We start from the raw sequence: 14,624 nt of genomic DNA, 5'->3' as shown, positions 1-14,624 counted from the left end.
GATTTAATTTTCTTTTAAATATTTTTATTTAGCTATTATGATTTTTTTCCAGTAATTTTAAAAATAATATTTTATGTTTTTTTACTAAATTAAAATAGTAATATTTAGTGACTAAAAAAACGTAAATTATCAAATAACTACCGACTGTTGTAATAACTAATATTATCGAATATGTATTACATAGTTATTATATAAATTATTTTGTAATAATATTTCATGTGACTGAAATGAAATTATGATATGATTGATTAATATGCAATACAAAAATAATGTGGTTAATGTTTAAAATAGTCATTCCGACGCTTAAGTCAATAAATTAGAGAAAATGGCAATTGTAATGAATGAGTTAGAACTTAAGATAATCGTGTAAAAATGTCTACCTTGATTTCTGTGTTTATTAATTTTTTATACTATAAGAAAATAGAGTTTTTGTCAAATTTTTTAGAAATTTCATTGTTAGCGGCTAGTAGATAAGGAATCCTGCAATTATAGATATAACAAAAATCATTATGTTATCTAATAGAAAGTTTTGGTGAAGTTTTGCCTGTTGGAGAGAGAACGAATTTTGATAAAGAACTGAAACGATAGTAGTTAAATTTCTTATTTTACGGGTGAAACTGTATATTAATTCATAAATAGTTTTGTTACATCAATATCTCTACATATATAAAAGAAAAGGGGAAAGTAATGTGATGAATAAAGGAAAATAATTTAAAATTATATATTAAATTTAACTAGCTATTAAAAAGTTAATTTATTTAAAAAATAAAAATAATTTAAAATTTTATAAATATAAAATTAATAAAATATTTAAAAACTAAAGATGGAGTTATTTTAACTCATCGTTAATTTTTAAATGTATAATTTTCTTAAAATTTTAAAGAAGTTGAACAATGAAATTGAGGTGCTTATTTGAGATTATATTATTGAAATTTATTTTGAAAAATATTATTGCATACTTAAAAGCTAAATCAATAATCTATTAAATAATTAAATTTATAAAAAATAAGTACAGATTATTCATTTATTGAGGACTTTAAACTATTTAACTTATTACTAATAATATTTTATTTTAGTGGTTGTGTTCTAAATTTTTTTAATTTATTATTTTATGAAAAATTAAAATACAATTAATAATATTTAGAAAATAAAAAATAGTAAATGAGAATATTTACATAATAAGTATTGGTGATATAACTAATTTAAATTTTACTATTATAATTTTTATTTTAAATATTTAATAAGATTTAATTTTTTATACAAATATTTAAAATGTTTTTTGAATTATAAATAAAATAATCACTTACTTTTATTTAACGGAATTTATAGGACATTAAATTTTAGTCTAAATCAAAATTAAATGAAAAGGGCAAAAAGGATTTATTGTTAAAATAATGTGGAAAAAACATTTATTTATGAAAGAAATGTTAAATTAAAATAATGTGTTACTAAAATAAAAATCATTTTAAATGGCGTTCTTAAATAAATGGACACTGAAAATGGAAATAGAAACGGTTTTCTTAAATATTCCTTTCATTCTATAATTTTTATTTACTTTATTTTTATTTATATATATTAAAAATTATAATATATTTTATTAATTTTTAATTATATTACTCTTAAATATATTAAATTTTATTAAATATTAAAAAATATTTTAAAAAATCTATTAAAAATAAAATAAAATTATAATAATCAATTTATATATTACTATAATCTAAATAAGAAAAATAGATAATAATTTTAAAAATGATTAAAGAAAAATAGACAAAGATATGGATGTAGTATTTATTAAAAATTATTAATTATTTATTTATCTCGTTGAATTTTATATCGAGTTGAAATATAGATAATTTGTCTCTTATAAAGGTTTTGAATACTTCTTTTTTGAATTAATTTTTAAATAAATTAGATATACTTTAAATTTAATATAGTATTAAAATTTTTCATTAATATTAAATTTTCTATAAATATTTTAAGTTCTATTATAATTATAATTATAGTGAGAGGGAATGTGTTGATTCCTATCTTGTTTTGGAATAGAAAGTAATCATGATTTAGGGGTGAGCAGTATTCGGTTCAAATCGAAAAAATTGACCGAACCAAATGGATTTAAAATTTTAGTTTGGTTTTTTTATATTTTTCGGTTTGGTTCGGTTTTGATCAGAAAAAATTAAAAAAATCAAACCGAATCGATTAGTGATAATAATATAGAGAAATTAAATCATATTAAGATTAAAATATTTTAATTAAATTTTAAAATACTAAAAATAAAATGCAAAAAAAATAAAAAAATTATTAAAAATCGAAACCGATCAAACCGAATCGAACCGAATCAAATCGGTTCGGTTCGCTTCGATTTCTGATCAAAATCGGTTCGGTTTGATTTTTATAAACACTAAAATTTTGATTATGCTCATCCCTAATGTGACTTGTCATAAATTTAACAAAATTATTTTAAGTTCTATTATAATTATATTGGTGAGGGAATGTGTTGGTTCTTATATTGTTTTGGAATAGGAAGTAATGTGACTTGTGAATTGTAATTTACGCGAAGACTTATGAGCATTATTCGGTTCAAATCAAAAAATTGACCGAATTGAATTAATTTAAAAATTCAGTTCAATTTTTTATTGAATTCGATTCGGTTTGGTTTTTAATTTCAAAAATTTCGGTTATTTTGGTTTGATTCGGTTTTGATCAGAAAAAATCAAAAAAATTGAATCCAACCGATTAGTGATAATAATATGTTATTTTTAATAATATGAATAAATTAAATCATATGAAAATTAAAATATTTTAATTAAATTTTAAATATTAAAAATAAAGTTTAAAAAATAAAAAATTTATTAAAAATCAAAACCGATCAAACCGAATTGAATCAAATTGAATCAGACCGGTTTGATTCGATTCGGTTTCTGACTAAAATCGATTAGGTTCAGTTTTCATAAATACTAAAATTTTAATTTTCAATTTATTCGGTTCGATTTAATTTTAAATTGAACGGATCAAATGTTCACCCGTATGGCAGTTAGATCTGTGAAATAAAAAATTAATGAAACTATATAATATCTTTCTGTACTCTCTAAATAATATGAAATTTATGTAAATAATTTGATATTTTAAAAATAGGATAGGTTGTTCCTCTAATATCATTAATAAATATTAAAATAATATTTAAATTCAAATAATATAATATTTATATTTTATTGTTAAAGTCCATCCAAATATATAATTTAGCCTTAATATTTTTAAATTTAATTTAATATTTTATTTAGGCAAAATATCTTTTTAAATTCTTTGAAAATTTTATCAAAAATCATTTAAATATTATGATAGTCATTTAAGATCTTAAATAAATAATTTTAATATTATATTTAATAATTTAATTTATAAATAATTTATATTAATTTATATTGTTATAAATGAGCAGAATAATTTTATAAAATTTATGAAATAAATAAAATATTATTTAAAAGTTTAAAAAAAATTCAATTAACAATAAATTGAAAAATCCTTTATATCAATCAAAGTTATAAACAATTTATATCTTTTATTTTATTTTTTTATTAACTAAAAATCAAACTAGAAAATTCTTTAAAAATTTTAATACGTCTTTAAAAAAATATAACTATTATAAAAATAATAAAAATAATAAATATATTCAAAGTTTTTAAATGTAATTTTTTTATATAAATATGAGATATAAATAATGTTGTAAATTAATTGAGAAAATATTTTATAATTTTTTATTAATTTTAAATGACTTTTAGCAATTCTTATATTTTTATAATTTTTAAATTAAGCTTTATTAAGAAAATATTAATTAATTTTTTATAAATTAATTTTTCAATATATTTCTATGGTTTGTATTATTTATCTTGTATATATAATATTATCCATAATTATAATAATACGTACATATTTTAATAATATTTATAAATTTTTAAATGAAATATTAATGTTTAAATTGGTGTTTAATTAAATGAAAAATAAAGGGTAATTTGAAATTTTTTAAGTGAAATTATTTTTTTATATTTTGTAATCATTTTAAATTTAAATATTTATAAATTTCTATGATATTTTATATATTTCATGATTATTATTTTTATTTGTTAACGATATAAATATAAATAAGTATATTTATAAATTAAATATTAATATTTAAAAATTAAATTTATTTATTAAAAAAATTTTAGTGGCTATTTTTTAAAGGTTTAAGGGGCCAAATAAATTATTTTATTTAATTAGGACTTAAATGACTTTAGTAAAATTTTTAAAATTCTGAAAAAATTATTTAATAGCCTTTTAATTATAATTTATTTCTATATTTTTAAATTTAATTTATATATTTACATATGAGTACTTATATATCCTACAAATTAATCTCATATTTTTATTAAAATTTAGTATATATCTTATATTTATATAAAATAATTATTCTTTTCATTCCATAATTTTTATTTATTATAAAAAAATTATAAAAAAAAACAGATTAATTATAAAAAAATTTAAGTTTATAATTTTAAAAATATAAAAATTAATTTATTAATTATACTAAAATTTAAAGATTTAAGTATAATTTATATATTTTAACCTTAAAAATAAATGGAGCAGAAGAATTTAAGCTTTAATTCATTAATTATATTAAATCAGATGGAGTAAAGTATAATTTAGTTATTCATAATTCAGCTTTCGTTTACTAGCAAACTGAAAAGGCATACGTGTTAGATTTTCCAGAGAGATATCAGATGGTAGCCACCTTAAAAGACTCGGAAAGAGAGCATTTCAGAGTACTTCACAAAAGTCTGCTCCTTTATTTCCGTTTCTTGCAACTGAGGTTCATCTCTGCCTTTTTGCTCCTTTTCACAGCCATGCAAATCGTTTCTATTTCTCTTTCTGGTCATTTTCATTTTCTGGGTTTCATCTCTTTTGCTTTTTTTAATCTGCAAATTGGGAACTCTGCTCATGAATTTGTTTTTTGTGTTTGGATTTAATGGTAATCGTTTCTCATCTCATAGCTTTCTTTGATATTTTCTTTTCCCCTTTTGAATAACAGGGAAAGAGAAAGCTATGACGGGTTCCACGTCTGTGCAGCCACAGTTCATTGTCAGCTCTGGTAATCGGAGCTTTTCCCGTGCACCCCTCATTGACAATTCAGATACTGATAGAATTGTCGTTCCGGACGTAATTTCTTAAACTTAAATTTCTATTTTTTTAATTTTCTGTTTTAAATTTTCCAAGAATAGTTATTTTTTGTTTGGATGACCTCCATTTGTTTGTATTAAGGCCTCAGTCTGTATTGTGTTCATGACTACGCATAGAGAAAGAGTCCAAATGTGTTTATTTGGGTTCTGTAATTAATCAAGTTTAACAGGCAGTTTTGGATTCTTCTGCTATCAGTAAGAATCGAAAAAAGTTTTGGCTTCTTTTGCCAATTAAATAAGGCAAGTTACCTGTCTGGTTCAAATATTTCTGTTGATTACTTCATTTCAATACAGTGACATAAAAGTCGTCTTTGGCGTCTTCCGTTTTTGTCCTGTAATTTAAGTGGAACTCCAATTATGTCCCTCTTCATATTTGATTTGATCAAGTGAGAGACGAATTAGACATAACGGTTGATAAATTCAACTATGGTAATCTAATTGCAAAATTTCGGAGATGGGTTTTCTTATTTTAAGGCCTAATTCTTACTTCTAAGAATTTTGATAAAATATGTATTTTATCCAAAAGGGTTCAATTCAAGTGGCATTCATGCTCTTCATCTTTTATATATGCATATAAAAGTATATATATATATAAATTAAAAAAAATTAAAATTTGTAATAATTTTTTTTCTTATGTCTTATTTTTTAGCAGACTGATATCAGTAAGACTGTGATAGACTGAAGAGGCAAAATATCTCTTGCTACATAATTTTGGGAAATTCAAATCAAACGAAGGATTGTATTTTATATTCATAATTGTAGTTGTGTTCTATCATGAGGACTGTTTGACAAGATTGTATCCACCTATAAGTCCTTTTAAAACTACAGGCTTGCCTCTGTAATACACCCAAAAACTTCAATGTTGTCTCTCAGATATTATAGATTACCTTGTACAAGTATTACTGAAATTAGTCTCAGAAAATGCTTGCAGACTGACTGACATCATATATTCATTAATAAGTAATGCATACATTTGAGATAAAGAAGACTTAAGCTGAGGCATGATGTCATTTTTATCCATGAGTATGTGTCCGCTTCGCAAAAACTAGAATGGGTTAGCAATAGAGGTATTTGTATGACATGACTAAAGCTTTTGAAAAACCATTGGACTGATAGATTGGAGAATTTCATTAGAAAAAAAAAAAGCTAATGAAGGTCAAAAAATAAGTAATGTTCTTCAGTATCTTTTCTCTTCCAATATCAGTATAAATAACTTGTCAACAAAGGATATCTTTTTTCTTTTCTTTTAATATACTATGCTGTTACTAATTACCTTTATGGAAAACTACAAGTGTTCAGTGAAAAGTATGATAAGTGGGTAAAGGATGTATGCAGATAAGATACAAAACAGGCATATAAGCATTTCAGGCAGGAGTAATTTTTAATTTTCTCATTTAGGCTCCATTTGTTTTACGAAAAATATTTTCCATATTTTCTGACATTTGGGGCTCTAGACACTCAAAAAATTTAGTCGATGAAAAATATTGGTGTTCCTTTAATGTCTCTAGAGGAAATCATTTTTCACATTTTGAGAATCTTATTAAGACCTCTATATATAAATCTGTTAATATATTTGACTTTTTATATTAAAATTAAATAATAGAAAATAAGTTATTTTATTGGAAAATATTTTCCACGGAAAACATTTTTCATAGAAAATATTTTCGAAATATAAGTTATTTTCCACAAGCAAATGGAGCCTTATATCACATAAAAGTTCTCACATAAATATAATGATTTTTTTTTATTTTAGTTTTTTAAGTAGGAAGTGAAAGTTACCTCCCTTCACTCACCCTACGAAAAAGAGAAAAAAGAAAAGAAAAGAAAAATGTCTCTAGAGAAGGTTAGTTTGCTGATCTGGAGTTACAAATTATGGAATATTTTATTGGTGTTCCTTTAATTTGGTTCATCTTATATGGGAGAGCTGGTTCGATTAATCATTGACCGATATTTTGAATGTCTTCACTTTATAACATCAACGTGTTGTATGATTTATTGACCCTTCGGCTAGAAAAGTCTCATCATTGTGCCCGAATATTATCATTCTTTTTTAAACACCGTTTGCACCTTTGGTTCCATTGGCTCGCAGCTTTCCAGTCTTTTATTGATTTTGTGATTGTTTTATGGCATTTTTATGCAAAACTTGCATTTATAGATGGTGAGCCTGTTCTTTGTTGCATTATCTCTGCATAGAATTTGATTTTGAAGAGGAAATAGTTGATGGAATGGCATTTTCACTTTGTTTATGCAGAAGACAAGCTGGAAGAACCTGTTTGCATATATAGGTCCGGGGTTCCTTGTTTCTATTGCATATATCGACCCTGGAAATTGTAAGCCCAGAATTTCTTTGTTTGTTTTGGCTGCCACATTTTAAGTATTTTTAACATAGCCACTAATAATTACATACACTAAATGTTCTTTGTAAACCTGCAGTTGAAACTGACCTGCAGTCAGGAGCAGAATACAAGTACGAGGTACATTCATTTTCTTTTCAATGCAGCAGTATTTTGTTCATTCCCTCTTCTCAGGTTTCTATACCGGAGTGGATCCATGAATCTGGTCATGGTCATCATAGTTTCCAAAAAAGAAATATTTTGAATTCTATATAATTCAATTTGGCCTTTTTTTATTAGTGTCCAACAATGAACATGTTACTCTTTTTTTTGCAGAATCTTCTTAGTAGCCAACTAAAAGCAACAGACTGAAGATAATATTGTTTGGCCTAGTGTTAGTATATCATAGCCTTGTAGGATGCACCTAGATAGGCAACCTGGAGTTTCTAGATCCATTTGCATTTCATAACAATAACCTAGGGGCCAAAAATGTAATATTAATTCCCTTCATGCAGAAGCTAAGTCTTCTTTTCTTATTTTAATTATCACACTGTAATTCAACATGCAGAATTACTTTTCCTGAAGGCTTCTTACATATATATATATGTATGTATGTATTTTTTTCCAGTTACTTTGGATCATATTAGTGGCCTCATGTGCTGCTCTTCTTATACAATCTCTAGCAGCCAATTTGGGGGTTGTCACTGGTATGCAGCGTCTAAATCTGCAAATCTAGTACTTACTTTCTCCTAGGATACCAGTATTAATTGCCTAATTCCCTCTTTTTTAATAATTTGAAATTGAAGGAAAGCATTTAGCAGAACACTGTAAGGCTGAATATCCTAGGGTGCCAAACTTCATCCTCTGGATTCTTGCTGAAATTGCTATTGTTGCGTGTGATATTCCTGAAGGTAAGTGTTTTTGTAATTTGCTTAATTATCTTATCAAATACATGTATAGTCAAATTATTGCTAATAGCTTACCAACTGAATTTTGATATTTCAAAATAATATTTATATATGCGTGTACTTTTGGGCATCCTTACATGTATACTCAATTTTAAGAAGATATGGCAAACTAGCGATGCATTCTATTGTATAACATGTCTCTTGTCTGCTAATTTTTGTCCTATATGTTTTTCTTCACTCTGCACTGAATTATATTCCTTTCTTTTTCAGTAATTGGTACAGCCTTTGCATTGAACATGCTCTTCAAAATTCCAGTGTGGATTGGTGTTCTTCTTACTGGGCTTAGTACGTTGGTTCTTCTAGCACTACAGCAATATGGGGTACATTGTTTTCTTCCCATTCAATTTATCTTGAACTATTAAGATTAAGAAAAATATATTTGTTTCCTTTTTCTAAAATAATTTTTACTCGGAATACATGAGGCTTTGACAAGCATCCAATTATGATGCGTCAATCAGCTTAACCACTTGTAATTTCTCCTTACAGGTCCGGAAGCTTGAATTCTTTATTGCTTTTCTTGTTTCTACAATTGCTGCATGCTTTCTTGTGGAGCTTGGCTATGCAAAACCCTCTGCTTCTGAAGTTCTCTACGGGCTTTTTGTTCCACAACTCAAGGGACAGGGTGCTACTGGCCTTGCAATTTCACTTCTTGGTGCCATGGTTATGCCGTAGGTGTCTTATTCAGTTATATCTCTGACTATGAATACTTCCCTCCATTTGAGAAAAAAAAAAGAAAATTATCTTTACTGGATTTGGTTGCCCTCATGCAGGCACAATCTCTTCCTTCATTCAGCATTGGTGCTTTCTAGGAAAATTCCACAATCCAATGGTGGTATCAAGGTAAAGACCTTGACTAAATTAATTTTAATCTTAATCATTAACAGGCATGCTTCAGTGAACAAGTTTGTTTATCAGTTTATGTGAGGATTTCTGTGTGGTGTACCTAAAAAAGTTATGCACATATTTGTAAGGAGGTATAGTAAAAGTGTCAGAAATGTGCTTTAATGTTAAAAGTGGTTAAGGATGACCATTTTCATGCACCTCTTTGGAAAATTATATTTACATGCAATATATTTTAACATTTTCTGCTGGTGGATGGATTTTTTGGAGTTTCTTATCTTTGTAGGCAAGGATGTTAACAACATAATAACATTTTGAACTGTCTCTCCATCAACCTTTTGGTTAGTAATTTTATATCTGCCTGAAAGTATTAATACATAATGCTATGCACATAGATTTTCAAGACACTTAAACACCCATGCTAGAAAAGTAGCTCATAGCTTGACATTAGGAAGGATTTTCCATTGAAAAAAAAAATAGAATCTGTATTACTTTGATAATTGTGCACCCCAAGTATCTCTACCCTTCTGGAAAGGCGTTTTTTAATTGCTGTTGCTGTCCTAGCATATCTTGAAGGCAAATCAAACAATGTTAAATTTATAACGACATCAGTCACTACATGTTAACAGTTTAACACTCAAAATGCCTTCCTGAAACATGACATTGACTATTTATTACACATAGAAATTGGCAGAGGTAACGATTTTTGTTGCAGGAGGCTTGTAGATTTTACTTGATAGAAAGTTCCTTCGCTCTCGCAATTGCCTTTTTCATTAATGTAGCCGTTATTTCTGTAAGTGGTGCTGTTTGCAATTCCTCAAATTTAAATCCAGAAGATCAGTCAAAATGCAAGGACTTGGACTTGAACCAGGCTTCTTTTCTGCTTAGAGTATGTGACCCAGCAACCTTTCCAAATATCTTATTACATTTCCTTATCTACACTTGCTCTTGTACTAGATAATGCTCTTCTTATACTGGATACTACAGTTTGGTTTTTCAGTTCCTTGTAAATTTACTATTTGACCTTGTTCAGCTTCATGATGGTGATTCTTTTTCTGATAGCATGTTTTGGGTAGTTGGAGTTCAAAACTTTTTGCAATTGCTTTGTTGGCATCAGGTCAGAGTTCTACCATAACAGGAACTTACGCAGGGCAGTATGTCATGCAGGTACTTGGTGATGACTTGTGTAATTATTATTTCTTAAGGTCAATGTATGTGAATCAGCTTGCCATTATTTCTGCTACTTTTACATTTAGTACTAAGGCTTATGGTTGCATTCTTACTTTCTGTTGAAAATTTTAACCTTTCTTAGTTCATCTTGTTATGTTGCAAGAAACAATGGTCAGAACACCTTTTCTTCTATTTAAGTCAAATGATCTTATTAACAATTCAGTATAAATAACTTTGTTTTCCAAAAGAAGGCAATTGTTCAGTTAAGTTGATTGCTAGAGGTTGCTCTGTTATATTTTTTCACATGATATTCACTATATTTCTTATTTCAGGGTTTCTTGAATCTACGATTGACACCATGGATAAGGAATTTCCTAACTCGATGCTTGGCAATTGTCCCTAGCTTAATTGTTGCACTCATTGGTGGCTCTTCTGGGGCTGGAAAGCTAATTATTATTGCATCTGTACGAATTGCTTACCTTAAAGCTATTACACTTAAAAATAATGTGCAGTTCTTTAACTTTCAATCATATTATCTACACAAGTAATATTTACAGGGAATGAACATCTCTGAGGTGTTTGCAGCAATATATTCTAACTGCTGCAGATAGCATTGTTTATTGTCTTGACTTGGCAAAAATGCACTACCTGTGATTATCAATGATTTTGTGGAATTTCTCTTGTTTTGCAAAATTATGAGATTCTATGATGATATATGCATAGATGGGTGCATCATAAAATTTGAACTCTTACCTTAGCCCTTAGGAGTTTTATATAATTTCATTTTGATTGATCATCAGGTGGAATTTTAACCTAGTGTTGCCAGTTTAAAATGATTGCATTACAGTAACTTGAAAGTATCAGATAATCTTAAAGCACATTTTTATTACGATATTTTTTTTTTATGTTGTCTCTGTTCTTATTAATGGCTACTGGTCATTCTGTTATTATCTCTACCAACTAATCAAATATAGAAAGCAATAAAACATCAGTTCTTACGATTTATCATATACATAGTTCTTTCTTATGGTTGAATGCAATTTCTGTTTAGGAGAATTAGGCTTCACGTAAAGCTAGACTTCTTGCTGCAATCTGTCATTGAAGATCTCTGTCTTTCACTTTCTGGAATGCTTAGTAACACTGAGCAACCTGTTAAAAGGAATCATAGCACTTGCTTTTTCTCCGGAGGAAGTTCTATCTTGGGAAAAATAACCAAAAGTTATATTGCCTGTTCCCTCATTGACCCTGCCGTACCCTACTTCCCCCTGGCCCCCAACCCCCCAAAAAAAAATCTGGTGGAGATCATCATGTATTCTTAATAATTTGTTGTTGCAATAATTCTATTCTTTTGCAGATGATTCTATCATTTGAGCTTCCTTTTGCTCTCATTCCACTCCTCAAGTTCACTAGTTGCCAAACCAAGATGGGGATGCACGCCAACTCAACTGTGGTATAATGTTGTTTGCTCTATACTTCTTCAGTTATTCATTTATACATTTTGTTTGACAATTAATCTATAAAATTGCTTGCCTGAATACTTTCCCCACCATTTGGAATAAAAATAGTACAAGAATTCAATTCAATTAATTTCTTTTTTATTGATTTTCTTGTTTGGAATGCAAAAAATTTAATTCCTTTTTAATTTAAAAAAAAAAAACCTCATTTTAAAAGAAATTGAAATCATGTATGCTTATGTAAGAAGACCTTTGAATTCTTTTCTTGCAAAATGAATGGATCCTGTGAAAAATCCTGTAAAGAACATTATTGAAATGTTGGACTTGTCAGTCCAGTATTTTTCAACAGGAACCAATGCATATAAAGGTTTCTTTATAGAGCTTCATTGATCAAAATTGGATAAACTGCTATTATTTTTTAAAAGTATGCCTGGAGATTGTTACTGCAACATAAATCATTAAATTTCAACTATTATTTCTGCTTTTTTACGTTTCTTTATCACTGGTTTGTCATATTATCTTCTTCTACAGATTTCAGCTATCACTTGGATCATTGGTTCCTTGATCATGGCAATAAATATATACTACCTTGCAATTGGCTTCATCAAGATTCTTCTTCATGGCCATTTAAAAGTGGTAGAAGTTGTTTTTCTTGGAATATTTGGATTTTCAGCAATGGCATTGTATTTGGCTTCAATTGCATACTTGGTCTTCCGTAAAAACAAGGAAGCTACTCATCTTTTGGCACTAACGACACCGGAAAGTCGACAGATGTCTAACGAGTTGGGCGATACGCCAATGCATAACCTCCCAAGAGAAGACATAGTACGGATGCAGTTACCTCAAAGAAGGTCTACAGAAGAAGTGGACTGATAAGTGGTAGGTGACTGAAATAGCATTTAGAATAGTAAAATAAGTAAGTTTTTCTAGCAGCAGCTGAAACCCAGTTTCTCTCTAATGAATAGAAGTTGAAAGACCTTCAAGATCTATAAATGGAAGCTTTGCTTTATTTTCTCATTCATTTTGTTTCATCTTTTATTTTTGCCATTTTTGAGCTTTAGTGAGCACTCCCCGTAGATGGTGAATTCTGCAGATGTTCCTCAAAATCCATAACAATCTTTTATTTTTCAAATTCAGCTTGGACTTTTGTGTATTTTATAAAAAGAGGAATAGTGGTTGTGGTCATTGACTGACACTCTAAAAAAATAAAAAAATGAATGCTTAAATATTTTATTAAAATAATTTTTAAATAAGAATCAATTAAAATTTACTTCCAAAATTTTTGTTTTATTAGCAATGTAATCCCTTAATTTAATCTTTATATTTTTAATTACAATTTAATGTATATATTTTTATAAATTATTCTTTAAATATTATAATTATTTATAAAGAAGTCTTTTATATTTTTTTATACAAATTAATATCCCATGTTATAAATTTCAATATTTATAAAAAAAAATAAAATGAAAATTGAATTAAGAATTTAAATGCAACATGTTGCTCTTATTTAAGCTCAAATACCCTTTTTCTGTTCAACTTTTCTCTCCTTTATTTAATTTAATAAAATTTAAAGATTAAATAATTTAATTTTCTTATTTAAGGATTAAATTATTTTATTATTTGAATAAAATTTTCTTATTTAATTTTACTGAAAAATTCAAGGATTAAATAATATTGTGCAGTGATATGTAAAGGTTTTAGTGTAAAAACCTAGTTTTTGCTAACAAAGAGAAAGCATGTGTATTTTTCTTTAAAAAAAATCACAAATCAAATAACCTTTTTTTACCAAAAAAGGCTAATCCATATAATTTCTTTTTTCTTCTAATTTCCTCACCTTATTTTTCAAGTCTACCTCTATCAAAGAATAAAATTACAACTTAGTTTTTATGATCAAACATGTAAGCCGTGAAAATTAAACTATTTAAATTCAAATTCGATTTATATTAACAATATTCAAATTCGTTTCAAATTCGATTAAAAATTATTTTAAATTATCTAAACCTATCCCAAACCCAATTATTATTATTCGAATAAAATTCAAATCCGTTTATTCTTATATATTTTAATTAATAATTTATATAAAAAATATTTTTCATTAATATTTTTTATTAATAATTTTCATTTAAAATATAAAATATATTTTTTATATTAAATTAATTATATATTAAATTAATTATTTATATAAACGGATTGAAATAGTGGATATCTATTTTTTTTAAATTTAAATCCAATTATAACAATTTAAATCCTTCTTATTAGGATTTAGTCGAATCGGGTATCCGAAACTACCCGATTTGTTTTTATTCTTATTTATGAATTTTCGAAGTAGATGCTCTTCTTTTTATAATCCTAGTTGTTTTATCTAAAAATCTTATACACATCTTTTATTTATATATTTAACTAATTAAAAAAATATTACATTATGTAAAATTATGATTAATTTTTTAGAAAAATGATATGATTCTTTTTTAAAATTTTTTGGGAGAATATATTTGGAAAGTTGAGTGATTTTTTTTTTCTAATATGATTTTGTTTCTGTTTTTCCTTTACCTGCAATGTGATTTTGATTCCTAATAGAGCATAAATTGCCTAATAAAGGAAAAATGAAATATTTAGAAGAATATATCTTTCTGATAAATCTCAGAAATATGA

At 26.4% G+C, this 14,624-nt stretch overlaps 1 protein-coding gene across 2 annotated transcripts; it reads left to right on the top strand.

Moving 5' to 3' along the window:
• Positions 1–4,698: 4,698 nt before the first annotated feature.
• On the top strand, positions 4,699–12,989 carry LOC110626286 (metal transporter Nramp6). 2 transcript variants are annotated; one of them, XM_021772109.2, is made up of 14 exons: positions 4,699–4,840; positions 5,060–5,187; positions 7,459–7,537; positions 7,641–7,681; positions 8,169–8,247; positions 8,347–8,451; positions 8,719–8,828; positions 8,995–9,176; positions 9,279–9,348; positions 10,064–10,237; positions 10,411–10,515; positions 10,851–10,982; positions 11,873–11,968; positions 12,504–12,989. In XM_021772109.2, exons 2-14 carry the CDS (start codon positions 5,074–5,076, stop codon positions 12,843–12,845), a joined length of 1,629 nt encoding a protein of 542 aa, XP_021627801.1. In that variant the 5' UTR covers positions 4,699–4,840; positions 5,060–5,073; the 3' UTR covers positions 12,846–12,989. The 2 variants fall into 2 exon arrangements, with proteins under 2 accessions (XP_021627801.1, XP_021627800.1); XM_021772108.2 differs by having other exon boundaries at positions 4,738–4,902.
• Positions 12,990–14,624: the final 1,635 nt, after the last annotated feature.

The sequence above is a fragment of the Manihot esculenta genome, chromosome 11, assembly GCF_001659605.2.
Source record: "Manihot esculenta cultivar AM560-2 chromosome 11, M.esculenta_v8, whole genome shotgun sequence".
Taxonomy (NCBI): Eukaryota; Viridiplantae; Streptophyta; class Magnoliopsida; order Malpighiales; family Euphorbiaceae; genus Manihot; species Manihot esculenta.
This window is presented reverse-complemented; position numbering and strand designations above follow the sequence as displayed.